Genomic DNA, 18,240 nt, shown 5'->3' with positions numbered 1-18,240 from the left:
CTTCAATTTAATACAAAATACGTTTATTTAAAGTCGCTTTCACTAGTTTAATATATGGCAATCGGTTTTTTGACCACTGTGCCTCACTTTGCCTCACTGTGCCCCATTGCCCGGTCGCATTCTATGAAAATTTAAAGTTCTCGCAGTGTTAACGAAGCAGTTGGCTCGTATGTTACAAAGACTTTTACGGCTTTCGCCTGGACGTGGACGGCGTGGGCGAATGTCGTTTTGTGGCACAGTGGCACATAAACTGCAATCGCCTGCAAGACATTCCCCCTCCCCTCCCGAGCACTCCTTCTTCTTCTTGTGTTTAACTCTTGCCATGTGTGTGTGTGTGCGTATGTGTAATTTGTATGGGACACAGCATGTGGCTGCTTAAGGGAGACACAGCATGACGCTAATACTCGCATCTCGCATTCTTCTTCCTTCACTCTCACTCTCTCTCACTCTCACTCTGTGTGCCTTCTAAAGCCGTTCACATTTGGTTGCCAGTTGCCGATTTTAATGAAGCGCTGGCACAACTAACCCGTAATATCCAACCACTACTGTATACACTTCGGATACTCACAGACTCTCCACTTCGGGCAGAGCGCTGAAGAAGCTCTCGTTGATGATGTCAAAGCTGTTGCCCGTGAGGTCTCTGCAAGTAAGGCAAGTCAATTAAAATATATGTATATATGTATGTATGTATATTTGTACACTCGTTTCATTGTATGTACCACAAAACGCTCATTAGAAACAATCAATAGTATCATGAGATAAATATGCCCAGCTATAAATAGCATGCACTGCACTGAAAAAGCAATTGAAGCCACCTCAAGTAAAGGCAACCGCAAAGCGAAAGCATTCAAATAAGCTGGAGAAATGTTCATAAATTTAAAGTCGCACAAAAAGAGACTTAAGAGAAGAAAATGAGTGCAAATATAAATGTTAATTAAACATAGCACAACACGAAAAAAAGACTGTGAGATATCTGCTATCCGATGCAATATAAGTAACACAAAGCGGTATATACCAAAAATACTAAAATATACCAAAGGTTATATGTGGTATATTAATATACTACTACATTCAAAAGATACAGGGCAAAACACCAAAGGCTATAATTGGTATATTAATACTAATATATAGTCTACAAAATATACCAAATTCTATATATGGTATATTAACATACTACCACAATAAAAATATATCGTGTCATAATAAAGTATTATGATAATTGTGTTATAAGTAACACAAAGCGGTATATACCAAAAATACTAAAATATACCAAAGGTTATATTTGGTAACTTAATATACTACTACATTCAAAAGATACACGAAAAAATACCAAAGGCTATACTTGGTATATTAATATTACTACATTAAAAATATACCATGTCATATAAAAGTATTATTATTATTTCCTAAATAAAATTTACATTTTTCATGCATCAAAAATACTTTAGTTATTATTGTGTACCAAAAATCTCATTGCATTTGTAATAACTCAACAGCAGATAGCACGAATATGAAATAGCTTGGCTTGAAGTCAATTCTATAGATTCCTAAGCGCAAATTAAAAAACATAATAAAAAATTTAAAATCTTTAATTTACTTTAAATTTATGATTCCGTAATCAATTCTGAATCATAAATCAATATTTAAACAACAAATTGATACTAAGCATGCATACGTTTATCTAATATTAGCAATGCTTTCAGCTAATTTACAGATCAGATTTACAAAAAGATACAACTGTAACTTGTTTCAACTATAAAGCTATTTAAATAATCGAATATATCTCACAGAAGAAGGCAGACGGACAAACAGCTTAACATGATAATGATACTATTTCGTTTCAGTTTTCTGGTTTAATTTTTTTGTGTTTCATTCCACAGTGTTCCACTTGAAATTTGCGATACTTACAGCGTTACCAGATTGTTGTTGGGCAGATGCGCTGGCAGCGTTGTGAGCTGCTGGAAACGACACAAAATCTCGTAGCCACGACAAGGACAGCTAAAGTTGGCATTCAGCCAAGCTGAATGAGAGAGAGAGAGCGGGAGAGAGAGAGCGGGAGAGAGATAATGGTGTGCACATTAGCGAGTCTTCACTGTGGTTTTGTTGTCATTATATTTGATATTCGCATTGCGAATAATCGTAATTGTGCTTTCAATTAATGCTGCCTGCAACGTTGAATGGCCTCAACTGGCAAAATTTACATGCGATTTTTTTGCATAATGTACTAATAGCAAGTATCTGCTACCGTCCGCTTGTTGGCGCCACTTTAATTGCTTTGACCTTGTTCTTCTTTTACCATACACTCTTGTTCACTCACAACAATCGCCAATCGGCTTGTCATCCATCCCCTGGCGTCCAAATGGATTCTTGCGAAACAAGTGATCCCAATACTTGGCATCCACCTCGTTCACACAGTTCCACTCATCGGAGCCATCGTCGCAATCGACGCTGCCATCACAATTCGCCCGCTGCGGCACACATTGCGCCGTCGTATTGCAGTGAAAATAGCCAGCCGGGCAATTGTCCTTCTCGTCGGGCAACAATATCGCATCCGCATCGGCATCGGCATCCGCTCCCACCAGCTCGACATTTTCACCAGCATTGCCGCCAGCTCCGTCGCCAGCTCCATTGCCATCGGCCAGCATGTAGACGAGATGCCTCTGCATGGAGCTCGTCAGCTGAACGCTTTGTGTGATGCTCGCCACGCAGATTGTGGCAAGCGAGAGCAGCAATATACCTAAGGAAAGAAGAGAGAGTAGTTTGTAGTGTATAAGTTAATGCTTTTTTTAGTATATTTTATATGTAGCAGTATATCGATAGACCACATAAGGATAGAAGAGAGAGAGGAGATACTTTTTAGTATATTTTGTATGATGCAGTATTTCGATATACCACATAAGGATTGTAGAAAGAGAGAGAGAGAGAGAGCGGAGATTTTAATCGAGATAGTTTTTAGTATATATTGTATGTGACAGTATATCGATATACCACATAAGATAAGAAGAGACAGGAGATTTTAGTATATCCTCAAGATACTTTTTGATACATTTTGTATAAAGTATTATATCGATATACCACATAAGGATAGAATCTCTCTCACTCTTCTATTTTAGTCGAGATACTTTTTAGTATATTTTGTATGTGACAGTATATCGATATACCACATAAGATAAGAAGAGACAGGAGATTTTAGTATATCCTCAAGATACTTTTTGGTACATTTTGTATAAAGTATTATATCGATATACCACATAAGGATAGAATCTCTCTCACTCTTCTATTTTAGTCGAGATACTTTTTAGTATATTTTGTATGTGACAGTATATCGATATACCACATAAGATAAGAAGAGAGAGGAGATTTTAGTATATCCTCGAGATACTTCTTGATACATTTTGTATAAAGTATTATATCGATATACCACATAAGGATAGAATCTCTATCTCTCTTCTATTTTAGTCGAGATACTTTTTAGTATATTTTGTATGTGACAGTATATCGATATACCACATAAGATAAGAAGAGACAGGAGATTTTAGTATATCCTCGAGATACTTTTTCATACATTTTGTATGAAACATCATATCGATATAGATATAGAAGCTCTCTCTCTCATTTCTATTTTAGTCGAGATACAGTATATCGATATACCACATAAGGATAGAAGAGATAGAGAGAGAAAGAGGAGAATTTAGTTAAGATACTTTTTAGTACATTTTGTATGTTGCAGTATTTCGATATACCACATAAGGAAAGAAGCGAGACAGAGAGAAGAGATTTTAATGTAGCAAAAAATATGAGAATGGAGATTATTTTGTATCCATGAGATACTTTTTGGTATATTTTGCATGTAACAGTCTGTTTCTATACCAAATAAGAAAATAATTGAAAAAGAATATTTTAGTGGATCTACGATATACTTTTTGGTATATTTTACATGTAGCAGTATATCGATATACCACATGAGAATAGAAGAGAGAGATAGAGAGAGGAGATTTTAGTCGAGATACTTTTTAGTATATTTTGTATGTGACAGTATATCGATATACCACATAAGGATTGTAGAAAGAGAGAGAGAGAGTGGAGATTTTAATCGAGTTACTTTTTAGTACATTTTTTATGTAGCACTAAGAATACAAGAGATAGAGAGAGAGAGAGAAGATATTAATAAATATTTAAGATACTCTTTGGTATATTTTGCATGTATCAATATTTCGAAATACCACATAAGAAAAAAAAGAGAGAAATAAGATATTAGTGTATCCTCGAGATACTTTTTAGTATATTTTTCATGTAGCAGTATATATATATATATCAATATACTACGTATGAAAAGAAGATAGGGCATTTTAGAATATATACGAAACATGTAGTAGAGAGGGGACATTTTATATATGAGATACTTTTTGGTATATTTTGTATGCAGCAGCTTATCGATATACCACATAAGAAAAGATAAATACTTTGAGTTACACAAATCCTAATTCACTTAATAAGAACTTAAGCAATTTGCTTGCATTTCTCTCAACGCTTTTCCAACGAATTCAAATGCGTTGTTTGTGAATTACATTTGAAAATTTTAGATGTTTACATCAACATAACCAAAGCACTTTTAGTATTTGTAAATTTTGCAAGTAATTGCAATTAATTTAAGTACCCAGAACACAAATGAAATTGCCATATAAACTGACATTGCTGACATTGCAGTCGCGACCTCAACCTACCTCACAAAATTTGTTAAATGGATTTAAATACACAAATCGCTTGAAATATATATATATATAACATATAGAATGCGATTTGCAAACAGAAAGCTGTCAATCTCTTGTGTGGAGGCCAAATAAATAAAAATTCGCATAATAAAATATTACAAATTATTGATTTGCCTAAGATTGTGCTGAAAACGCAGTTCAGATTTTCTGATTTAATTTGAAATAATTCACGATTTGAGGCCGCATCGAAGCAGATATACGAAATAAAAGTGTTTGGCTCCAATAAATCTCGTTTCAAGTAGGCCAAAACAAGTGGCTGACTAAAAGCTTTTGGCCAAATTGTTTGTGGTTTCACAATGGGTAGATTAGCTTTAACATTTTGTAGGTAACAACTGTAGAGATCAACTTTAAAGATCGATTAGTTTTTGTACTCCAAATGACCATCAACTAATGCTGAATATGTCTATAAAAATACTAAAATACCTTAAGCTATACTTGGTATATCGATATACTAATATGTTCATAATATGCCAAATAATATTACATAAAAAACGCAAAAATATACGAAGGTCTATATTTGGTATATACTACTATGTTCATAATATATCTCTTCTATGGTATATTATGGATATAGTAGTATATACTAAAATATACAACAACTCTACAGAAAACAAAACTGTTTACAGAACACTCAGCTGTCGAACTAATCAAGTGGAACGAACTCATAAAAGTAGTTCAATTATCCAGTTCCAGTTCCCCCCGAATAAGTAGTTCATATGCATTAACAATTTATCATTTTTAACGATTGCATTTAATGCACAGCTCTTTTTACAATGCATTTTGCCAGATGGAACGAAATGGAATGGAATGGGATTCAATATGCCCCAAAATGGCAACTGGCAACTGGCGATAGCGGAATGATGGAATGTGGCATGGGCTTTTTTTTTATGTGTATTTATATTTTGTTATGTTTTTGGGGCAATGCCATTGAAAGCGAATCGCAATTTGCGAATATGTGCAGAGAATATGTAAAATATGCAATAAAATTGCTTGTAATAAAAATTATGCACAGTACATTTGGGCCATGGCTCAATGGTCCGTGAAATACTCCAGAGGACACTCTTACTCTCCCTGTCTCTCTCTCTCTCTCTAGTTTTTTGTGCACTACACTTTCTGATAAGTTGGCGATTTTACTAGAGGGACACTTTCTGCTTCATCGATAAGCCATCAATGTGGGCGACTTTTTGATAGCTGCGCTGACAGCAAATGAGAATTTCAACGGTTTGGCTATAAAAATAATAAAAAACACACACAGCAAAAGGTAAACAAATAAATGTAAATCAGACACAAGGCAATAACAGCAACAGCAACAAAGAGCGAAATGGGCGAAATCAAATTAAATTAAACAGCAACAACGAAAAAAACTTGGCAACCGCAATCAACTCGACCAGGAAAATACCCTATGAATCATGCTTAATAAATGTTAAACATATTTTAATCATTAGCTTCTTTCTTCAACAATTCCCATGAAATTGTTTTAGAATAAATTGTGTGATTAAAATAATATTTAAATATTGGTTGGCAAAACATTAAGTATACGCAATGCGCATTGGTTTATGACCACACAGTATAATTAATCAACTGAAAACCATATTAAATATAAATTCTGTTTTTATAGGAAACTGTTGCTATACATCTTAAATATCCATTAAAGTCTCAATCTATGCAAACCTAAATATGTTCGTATACAACAAAAGAAAACTTGAGAAATAAATTAAGCAAATTGTAGGTTGTTTTTTTTTTCTTTTTGTTTCTAACACAAATATTTGCTCTAAGGTCTCCTTGGAAACATTGTCTGTGAAATACTGCTAATGAATTGCATAGTTATCATTTCTTATAGAGCTCTAGGTGAGCTTGTAATTACATATGTATATTCTATGCCGGCGAGCCTGCGAGCAAAAACAATGCAGGAATTTCCTTATGTAATGCAGAGAGAGAGGGAGAGAAAGAGAGAGAGAGAGAGAGAGACACACATCATTAAAAATAAAAACAAAACAAATGAGCTTTTCATGTGGTAAACAAGTCAAATGAAAGTTGCACAAAAAGCAACAAAAAAAAAACAACAACAACAATGAATCAAATTATGCTGTGGCAAATGAAAAAATCACAACACGAAAATAGATCGAATATGGGATATGCTGTGAAAATTCAAAAAAATAAATACAAAATGAATGAAAATGTAAAAGAAATATAAATTACAATTGAATAATGTGATTATAATATTTGCTAATATTTCAATATGATATTATAAGAAAATGATATATATAGTAAATTAAATATTAATTTTGTATTTCAAAGTATTTCAAAAGCAACAAATTTTAATATCTAACATTAATATAATTACAATTTTAAATTATAAAATTCATATTACAAATATAGGAACAGTTTAAAAAATAAAATAATTGATTACTTATTAATTGTTAAAGAAATTGGAGTTGAAATTTATAATAGGCAAATAGGATTATTCATATAATTGTTTTGTGAAATTTAAAATCTAAACAACGACACGAAAGAAAATTATATCATAAGAGAACTGTGATATTTTATTGGAAACATAATTTACTACGCTTTATAATGATTGATTTTAATGTAATAATTTTTTTAGAAAATTTTAAAATAACATTAGAAAATTTACAAAATCTTTCAAAATATATTCAGTACTTTCTGCTTACATAAAATCTATTAAGATATTTTGTAACGCTCTTAAAGCTTTTATTTAAGATGCGACGAACTCTTGAAGAATTTGCCCAAGCTGTCGCAATTGATTAAAAGCAAATTACAGCCGCAATCTTAAAGAATTTTCGGCATATATAGTACGCATATTTGATTTGAGCATATCCCGAAAAATTTCGCAAGAATTGCTACTTAATTAAGAAAGTTATGCAAGTTATTCATGGCTCTGCGGTGGATGAGTGCTTAATGAACTTCAACTACAGATGATGCTCTGTGATGAGATGGTCATCATGGTGAGTCTAACATAAGAGCAGAGCATTAATAGACTAAGCTGAATGGAAAAGCAGCTCAGTTGCTGGGCAAACAGCAACAAGCAAGATGAACAACACAAGTTATAGGAAGTGAGTAAATAACAAAAACAAGGAAGACGCATTGCGAATAGAGGAGAAGAGGGAGATGGAGACGGAGATGGGATTACAACAATGGGCGAGTGAAGGAATTGCATCAGCTCATAACTCAGGGACAGCAATGCAACTAGCAACAATTGCGGAAAGGGGAAACGACGATGACTCTATAAAAGTGTAATTAAGTGCGAGAAGGAGAGAAGAAGAGAAGGCGAGACGGCGAGAGACACGTGTTGCTAATGTGCAGAAGATTGTAAGACCCAAGGCAAATGCAAGAGCGTGACAGCAAGGGAGAACAAGTGGGGGAAAGCAGTAAAAGACGCTGCAGTAGCGTCGTGTAAACAAGCTCAGCTCGAGACGTGACTGTGGCTCTCTCTCTCTCTCTCTCCCTCTAACTCTCCCTCTCCCCCTCTCCCTCTTTTTCTGTGTGTGTGTGTGTCCTGAGGACGTTTGTCAACACATTTGCCGGCAAATTGAAATGTTTGGTTGGCAACGCGCCGCTTTGATTGATGAGCTTGCCAAGTGCAAGAGAAAAAGAGAAAGAGAGAGGGATATAAAGAGAAAAGGTAGCAAGAGAGCGTAGCTAGGCCTTTTACAACTTTTGCCACATAAATTCCAATTGCCGGCGCCTTGGCAACAACACACAACGTCTTGGGCGGGCAACCCAACAACAACAACAACAACTAAAGAAAACCCTTCACTCCCCACCAGAACCAAAACCGAAGAAAAAAAAATGAAATACACTTCTCCACTACATTGAAAGCGGTCAATTGCCCGCTTTTGTTTATGCCCATTTCAAATAATTAAAGCACCTCGGCAACCAACGCCACGAAAATAGCGACCGAGAGCTATAAAGAATAAGCCAAAACGATCAACCTATAGCACACAAAAACAGACGGACGGACAGACGGACGGACAGACGGACGGACTGAGAGATATAGCGAGTACACTGACATTCACAGAAATAGTTGCGGTAAATGTTATCGGGTCGTGTCGGGACTTTTCTTCATCATTTCATTTCATTTCAATTCGGTGTTTTTTTCTTGTTTTTTGGTTGGGGGATGGCCATGTAAACAACTTGTCGATTATTGAGTTGGTTGTATCGAGTGCTTTGGTCGCTATCTTCCACCTTGCAATATATTTTATATATACAATATGCTTTAGTATATTAGCAAGTTGTTCGCCTTGGCGCATGACGTCTTTTTTTCATTCCCCAGAGGCATTGGCAAATACCAAATACCAAATACCAAAATAGGTGCTAACTACTACACCTTTAAGAGCCTCGAACGAAGAACGTTGCTTTAAGCAGTCAGCATATTAAAAAAAAATATACCCTAGAGAGGTGACTTCGATGGGGAGTATAGCAAACAAGATGCTGGCTCACTTGTTAATGTTTGCCATTCATTTATTAAGATGATCATTTAAATATTTTATTTTTTAAAAGGGTTGTTAAGCTACTCAAATATTTGTTCGCATTCTGTCATCAATTTGATTTATAAAATATTTCATTAATATAAAATACCTAATAATCAACATATTTCAATGTTGCGATGAATAATCAAAGGATGATGTTTGATTTAGTTGATTATCTAGTATATTTTAAATGTAGTAGTATATTGATATATTGCATTCGGAATATTTTAGTGCATTTCTTTGGTATATTTTTTAAAATTTGTTATGGATGTAGTAGTATGTTGATATACCAAACGTAGATTGCGGTATCTTTGAGTATTTTTTGTATATTTTAAAAATAATACAAAACTGTATAGTATAATATTGACGTATAGCGTTCGGTATATTTTACTGTATTATGTCGGTATATTTTATAACTATTTTGTATACTACAGTCAATATATCCTGCAGTAGTATATATATTTCGTTGCTATATACAATAGTATATAGGTTATTTATTCGGTATATTTTATATTTGTTTCGGATGCAGTCGTATAATAATATACCAAATATATGTATCCTTCAATATCTTTGAGTATATTTCTTAGGTATATTTTAAGAATAATACAAAACTGTTTTCATTGAAACTGAGTAGAAGGTATTTCATATAGTATAATATTTTGGTATAATTTACTGTATTAAGTCGGTATATTTTATTCATATTTTGTGTGTAGTAGTATATTGATATACTCAATATATCCTGTGGTAGTATATTTCGTTGGTATATATGTTTTATATTTGCAGCAGTATAATAATATACCAAATCTATCCGTAAATGCCTTTTAGTATATTTATTTAGTATATTTTAAGAATAAGACAACACTGTTTTATTTGCATTGAAAATGAGTTGCAAGTATCTCACAGTTGAGCACTCTCCCCATAGTTTTCTCATCTATTAAAACCAAATCTAATATGAACGTGACTTTTCTACTATTTACCACTCGATAATTCGAATATTTTCCATAACTTAAATGATTTGACAGTGCTTATTAAGAAATTTTAAGAACATAAAATAGAAAATTTAATGTCTCAGTAATTTAAGTGTAAGCCACACAAAATATTGTCTTAAAGTGGAAGTGGAAACACTAAAAATTATGCTTTAATGCTTTTAATAATACTATACTATAAAATAGATGAACCTATGCATAGCGAATGCTTTTGAATTTCGCATTTTGCTGATGCCTCTTAAAACTTTCTTGATTTTCTAAAGTTGTGACGTAAGCGTCATCAGATGATTGAAGCACCGTAAATATGTTTTAAGTTCAAATAAGATAAGCAAATTTGTTTTTTCGAGGGGTTAAAATGCCGCATGCCAAATTAAATAAAAAGAAGAAAATGAAGAAAATAAGTTGAGAAATTCCAAAAGTTTTATTCACTTCGCGCCAATGTTTAGATTCAAATGTTTTTGCTGGAGTGTCGAAACAGATCAGCAGAACTCAAAGAGAGCTATGAAAAGAGAGAGAGAGAGTGAGAAAAAGATGGCAAGAAAAAGAAAGGGAGATTGTGCAGTCTAGAAAATCAGTTGGAATTTTAAATACAATTCGCATTTGGTGAAAAAGTTGTTGTAAACAAGTGAAGAACACGAAATTAAATAAGAATAAGCAAAAGCATAGAAAAAAACAAGAACAAATACATATAAAAACAAATTTCGCTGATAATAAACACAAAAATGGGGCGTGCCCCTCCCCCTCCCCCTTGGACGCTGATTTTATTTTTAAAATAAGTACGTAGCAAGTATGTTTGAAGTGGAACAACTGAGATACAGCTCGCATGCCAATGGGTTAATTGTTAACCCATTAAAGCCCCCCAAAAGCCGTATACCACGTAATTTGTTTGCAATACCAAATTTAATTGCTTCTTGCGAGCCTAAAAGCCAATACCAAAGCAGGAGAGAGAGAGAGAGAGTGTGTGTGGCATGCCAAAAGTATTAATCATAGTCATGGCATGGCCGCAACGAAAAAGTCAATAAGTGGCAACAAGCAATGCCCCAAATGAATATAAATGCCACACACACACACACACATACACACACACACATGCACAAACATTGTGACAAAGGTCTAAGCCATATATCCGCATTCGGATTCACATTCGCAGAGCGTTAAATGAAGCGAGTCTGTTGTCCTTTTTAAACTTTAGTGAGAGAGATGGAGAGGAGGAGGAGGAGGAGGAGAGGCTGGAGCCTAGCTTAAGCCTATGCCGAGGCCTTTACGCTTCAATCAAGAAATTACGCATGCTATTTTTCATGCCACACACACACACACTCGCACACACTCGCACATCAACTGGATTTGCCGCTGTGCAAACATTCATTTTGTGGCCTTCTGTTTTTTTATGTGTTTGTCTTGAGGTCGCCCTCGCGTTTGACACTGACAGGCAGCCCCCCATTCCCCATTCCCCCCCGTTTCCCTCCCCTTACTTTTGTCCATGCCTTAACGCTGGCAGCAATCACATGTTAATTACATCAAGTGACCCTATGACCCTGCTGCTGCTGACATGTCTGTGCATGCAGACGCACTTTGATTTCAGTTTATTTCGTTTACTTTATTTCTATAAATCAACTTAGCAATAAATCCATTCATTAGGCTCATCCTTAACAAATTGACAGCAATGTTAATGCGATATTCAGCTGATCGATCCTATTTTGGGGACATATTAGCTATTAACAAGCTATGCAAATATTTAGTATTCTTTTTAGCAATTTCTTAACTACAATCAATACTTAGAAGATAAGATATTTAATAAATAAAAGAACCAATTGATATATATTTAGTTAAATAAATAAAGCAATAATTTTATGTAATTTTAAACAAACTCATCTATTATTAATATGCAGCACTTATATTTTATTGGAATATCATAACTTTTCTATACTAATCACAATGTGAATTTAAAGTTAGAGTGGTTTTTGGTACATGCAATAATAACAATAGTATTTATGATTTCTAAGCTACACATTATAAAAGTTATTTAAGAAATGCTTTTGTATGACAAAAAATAACGCTGACACTCTGGTATATATTGTACTTTATTGTATATATGTCAATGTGGTACTACATCGATATACCAAATACAGGTTTTCATATATCTTAATACTTTTTCGGTATTTTAATTTTGTATACTTTTTTTTAATATGGGTTTCTTGAAAATAATTAGAGGGTATTTTACAGTCCAGCACACTCGACTGTATAGTATATTTTAGAGTGGTATTATATCGATATACCAAATACATGTTTTGGTATATTTTAGTATTTTTTTGGTACTTTCATTTGGTATTTGGTTTCATTGAAAATGAGTAGCGGATATCTAGATAGATTTCTTTCTTAATTTTGTATTATGGCAATATTAAAAACTAGATAAACTTGATTTATTTATTTTTGTTAAAGAATGAAATATATTAAGCTTAATTTGAGATGTGGTTAAATATAAAACAAAACTTTACAAATTCAAAAATTTCATGACTCTGCTAAAGTCTTATCAAGGCAAACTCGTTTATCTTAACTATTTTCACATTATCTGTCTGCAGCTGATTCAATGATTCAATTGAAATGTATTTTAACATGTCGCGCATAAATTGAATTTCCTCTTTGTTGCTCAAGGTCACATTAATTACTTGATTCGCTGTCTGTCATTAACTTTTGCCGTCTTTCGTAACTCGTCGAAAACTTATGTGATTCCTTTGTGCTTTCTGTATTTCCCACGCAAAAACTTTGACTAAAGCCCATTAGTTTAAATAACCCAAACCAAATATACTACAAAGAATATCATGGACAGCTATTAGCAGAAGTTTCACTCAGAGGAGTGTCGACATTCGTCTCGTATTGAACTTAAGCCCCGGCATAGACTTACAATCATTGATATAGTATACTATAAGTGTTCCCAAAACCAATCCTTAAGGATGATTGCGGTAGGCTTAAAACGGGAACACGTTCCTATCATTGGTCTTAAGTGCTTTGGGTTCGTTTTTCCTGTCAGCAGCCGTAATCCAACCGAGTCATAAATATTTAGCATCGCCTTCCTGTAGTCAACGAACAACACAATCACTCAATGCGAATTGGAATTGGAATGTCCTTTTGCCACCTTTCTGTATCACTTAGCTCAATTACACTGCATGCCATTCAAGTAGAGACATCTCAGAATGTTCTATGTATATATTTCATTCGCTGTGGATTAGTCAGGAGAAGGGAACCCTATCAATGGCCTACTCTAATGATGCGTAACCTTTTAGCCCGTCATTACACCTGGCGACAATTCAATTAAGCTGCTGGCTTCCGGTTACCAAAAAAAAAAAAAAGTAAGAAAGTTACAGTCGAGTGTGCTCGACTGTGAGATACCCGCTACCCATTTTTAATAAAGGCAAAATATTGCGTTATAATTTTCAAAATATACCGAAAATACTTAAAAATACTAAAAATATACTAAATGGTATGTTTGGTATGTCGATATAGTATACCATTCAAAATATACCATAAACGGCACAATGTGCCAGATTGTCGGCCAAAGCAACTCAGACCCCTAGTAAGTAGGCGTTTTTGCCCATACAAAAGTATTTCTTTAATAACTTCCACAATTTTTATCTGATCGCAACCAAATTTTCAGTAATCATAACTACTATTCGATTTTTTTGATTTGCAGGGGCGGAAGTGGGCGTGGCAAAAATTTGAAACAAACTTGATCTGCGTGCAAACATAACAAATGCTGTCGAAAAAAAATATAGCTCTATCTCTTATAGTCTCTGAGATCTAGGTGTTCATACGGACGGACGGACAGACACACAGACGGACAGACGGACATCGCCATATCGTCTCGGCTGTTGACGCTGATCAAGAATATATATACTTTATAGGGTCGAAGATGCCTCCTTCTACCTGTTACATACATTTCCTGTCGGCACAAAGTTATAATACCCTTCTACCCTATGGGTAGCGGGTATTAAAAAAAAAATACCACTATATAATAAAGAGGCTGACTCTGAGGCAGACTACGAGAGTCGAGTGTGCTCGACTGCGAGCTTCTTGTTCTTGACAAGAACAAAACAGTGCGGGATTATCTCTTAAATATACCAAAGTAATAGACTGAATAAAAAATACTAAAATATACCAAAACATTTAGGATATTGATATGTTTAAGGAGTTACGTCAACTTTGTCGACTGTAAGTGCGGAAAATGCTCAGGATTATCATTAAAATATATATAGAGTTAATATACTGAAAAAATACTAAACTATAACAAAATATTTGGTATGTTGATATAACAAGGGATTTTAACAAAAATGTGATCGGCTGTGACAGTGCGGGATTATCAAAATACTAAAATATACCAAAACACTTGGTATATTAATATAAAGAGTTATGTCAACAAAAATGTGATCGACTGTGAGTGCGGAAACAGTGCAGAATTATCATTTAAATACATTAAATTAATATACTATTAAAATACTGAAATATACTAAATATATAGTATATAAATTATAATTTGGAATTTTGTTATTTAACTCCTTACTCCAGAATAAGAAACTTCGTTTGTGAGTACTTTTTTATTTCAAAAGTTGAGGTCTTGATTTTAAATTTAAACATTTTAATGGAATTATTGAATAAATTAAATAAATAAATTATCAATGCCAAGCTTGAATCTTGACTTAACAATTTATCTTCTCGGTTTATTTTTGATATCTTCTTTAAAGTAATAATGATATTTCTGTTCATTGAAATTTTGTATTAACTCAGTAAAAAATGCCCTAATCTTAAATATTATCTAAATGACTTGCATTTTCTTTAGCATAGTTACTGCTCATTATATTTAGCAATTAAGGCCTATCAAATTACACAGCAATTGACATTTAATCTACTCAAGTTTTTCACAGTCGCCCGACTAGCTTTTCTATGTGGGCGCAATTTGACTAGTTGAGTTTGTTTGAAGAAAATTATAATTTAATTAATTAATAAAATTTCATTTTTTGTAAAAACTTTAAGAAGTTCCGCATACTAATAAAATTTTGGTATGGAAAAAATTTTAGTACAACAAATTATTATATTATAATGGCAGTAAAAATATATAAAAATTAATTTAATTTAAAGATTTTTATTTATGATGCAAATTTGAATTCCATTAATTTGTAAATAAAAGTAAGTAATTTAAAATAATTTTCTTTGCTATGCAATTTGAATTCAATTTGTGCTCACTGACAATATCATTTATTAACTCCGAATGACCTGAAATTATAGGGTATTTAAATAAAAAATACAACTATAGAAAACTGTTTGGTTGTTCATCGCTTGTCCCTGGCACTCTTGTCACTTGATATTGGGCTCGACTTGTGGCGTCGATTAGCGTGCGAGCGACTCGCATGTGCCACACGAGGATGTTTGAGAAGAGAGAGAGAGAGAGGGAAGGGAGAGGGAGATGGAGAAGGGGGCTACGTCATTAGCTGGGCATCTGAAACCAGCGTCCATAAATAATGATTGCCGTATTCAAATTACAAACGAGTGCAGTACAAACGACAACGCTTACGAATCATTGCCATCAACATGAGCACCCCAACATGAGTTGCCCCCGCCTCTCACCTCACCCCACTTCATCAGCAACCCCTCCATCCACCTCCCTCTTCTATCTGGGCATCAGCCGCGGGCGACAGATGCTTAAATGGAAAATCGGCTTCATTTTCCATGTGGCAGGCAATGGACGTGAGCTGAACTACTGAACATCGACTCCGTTTGCATCTCCTGCTCCGTCTCCGTCTTCGTTTCTCCCTCCTCCCTTCTCCCGAAACTCGTTCTTCCATTTCTTGCTTTTGGTCTAGAAACGCACAAATTTCTGGCCAACTTATTTGTTTTTTCCTGCCTGCATAATGTGCGTTATACAAAAAGGATTCGTTATTGTCGGGATTCACGCCCCACAACAAAAAATACAAATAAAAAACTAAAAGGATGAATTTCTATGTGTGTGCATGTGAAGCAGATAACTTTAAAAGTTGCTCACTGAATGCGTCGAGTACTTCATTTACTCTCTACAGAGGAAAGACAGAGGTTGGAGAGAGCAGCCATGCATTATTTTTTAGGGAGTTATATAACAAAAGTGCGTGAGGAAACGAGAAAAGTTTTGTTATTTGCTGAAAGGTATTACTATGTGCACATTCACTCCTCAGAGGCATCTGGCATTTACTCCTTTACTCCGTTTTACAACACTAGATCAACATTTATAAATACATTGTACAACACTGCTAGAGTGAAAGATTCAAAAATTGTTTTCTTTTTCCACTTTATCATATTATAAATCCATATTCCAATTCATTCAAAAGTGAATAATTCATTTGGCAAGTGGACAGCACTTCACTAGCAAGTTGCCGTGCCTTTTTTAGAGGGTTATGCAACAAAAGAGCATGAGAAAACTAGAAAAGTTTTGTTATTTGCTGAATAGCATATAAAAGTACATATATTAACTCTTCAGAGGCATCAGGCATTGACTACATAAGTACGTAAGGAAACGATAAAGCTTTTATTATCTGCATCTGACATTTGCTCATACGTTTTACAACACTAGAACAACAATCCTATATACTTTATACAATACTGCTTTCCTTTGTTGACAACTCAAGATTCATAAATCGTTTATTTTTTCCACTTCATCAAATTATAAATCTACATTTCCATTCATTCAAAAGTAAATTATTCATTTGGCAAGTGGACAGCACTTCATTAGCAAGTTGTCAGCGCTAAGTGTCAAGTGGCAGTCATCGCTGACAGCCTTTGTCAAAGGTAAATGTGATTGATATGCAACGTGTTTATTTTGTTTTTTTTTTTTTTTATTGAACCTATTCAATATTAATCAACTTTTTGTTTTGTCTACAAAAATTTGCAAACTCTTTCATCAGCATCTTTACTGTTTTCTCATTTTCTGCTTGATTTCATAATTAAAATGCGACTTTCGAAAAGTCAAAAGACCACAGCCGCACAATGTCTGGCTTTGGGCCTCTGGTGTTTTGTTTGCTTTTGTCACCTACCGTCAGCAACCGTCTCAATTTATCATTTACCATATCCCCATTTTCTCATTCTCATCTCATTTTCCCACTTTTCCATTTCAGCCTCAATTTCTATCTCAATTTCTGTGCTGACGATTTCCCAGTTGAGAATTTTCCATCAGTTCCATCGCTTTTTTTTTGGGTTGGTTGCTTGATGGAACATCAAACAGCTGTTTTCTCTCCTCTTAACGGAATTTAATCCCCACACCGTCGCTGTGCACAAAATGATTGCCGTATTAACTGAAGTGCGGTTAAAGTGGTTCATGCTCATAAACTGTTGCTCTATCCACCTACCTACAACTTCTTCACTCATCCTCTATTCCTTACTCCTTACGCATTTTGGCGACTCTTACACAGAGAGAAAAGAGTACTTACTAGTAGATGTGCTAATGAAAAGACTTTTAAATAAATTTGTATGTAATGTTTAAGTTAATTTGTTAATATAAGCACAAGAAAAAGTGAATAAATAATTAAATTAAAATAACTAAATACAATAAAAAATTTGATTAAATGATCGAAACTAATTTTTATTTATTTGTATTAAAGTTAAATTTAAATAATATATATTCAATTCACATGTGATAGAAATTAAATTTGTCATGTCACTAGATTATTTTCATATATAGACATCACATTTTTGTGTTATAAAAATTAATCAAAAATTCACAATACAAAAATATATTCTTAATTTAAAAATGTAAAAGCTTCAAACAACTTGAGTTTATTTGATTCTGGGCTCAAAAATATATTTGAATTTGAAATAGCAAAACAAGAAAACCAAGTCTTAAACATTTTTATTTTAAAATTGCAAAACGCAAAGAATCGTTTTAAATTAAAATCCTAACCGGCAATACAATTATTAATGTGCGATTATATTGAAAAGCAAAATTAATAAACTTGGCATATTTTACACTTACATAAC

At 33.7% G+C, this 18,240-nt stretch overlaps 1 protein-coding gene across 2 annotated transcripts in view; it reads right to left on the bottom strand.

Moving 5' to 3' along the window:
- Nucleotides 1-18,240, bottom strand: part of LOC117566037 (relaxin receptor 2) — a 41,347-nt gene that overhangs the window by 20,720 nt on the left and 2,387 nt on the right. For both annotated transcript variants that reach the window (XM_034245489.2, XM_052008293.1), the window contains exons 2-4: nucleotides 2,318-2,737; nucleotides 1,909-2,020; nucleotides 569-640 (exon numbers count right to left, since the gene is read on the bottom strand). In XM_034245489.2, the coding sequence (XP_034101380.2) occupies nucleotides 569-640; nucleotides 1,909-2,020; nucleotides 2,318-2,737 (604 nt within the window). The remainder of the gene's footprint in view (nucleotides 1-568; nucleotides 641-1,908; nucleotides 2,021-2,317; nucleotides 2,738-18,240) is intronic.

The sequence above is a fragment of the Drosophila albomicans genome, chromosome X, assembly GCF_009650485.2.
Source record: "Drosophila albomicans strain 15112-1751.03 chromosome X, ASM965048v2, whole genome shotgun sequence".
Taxonomy (NCBI): Eukaryota; Metazoa; Arthropoda; class Insecta; order Diptera; family Drosophilidae; genus Drosophila; species Drosophila albomicans.
This window is presented reverse-complemented; position numbering and strand designations above follow the sequence as displayed.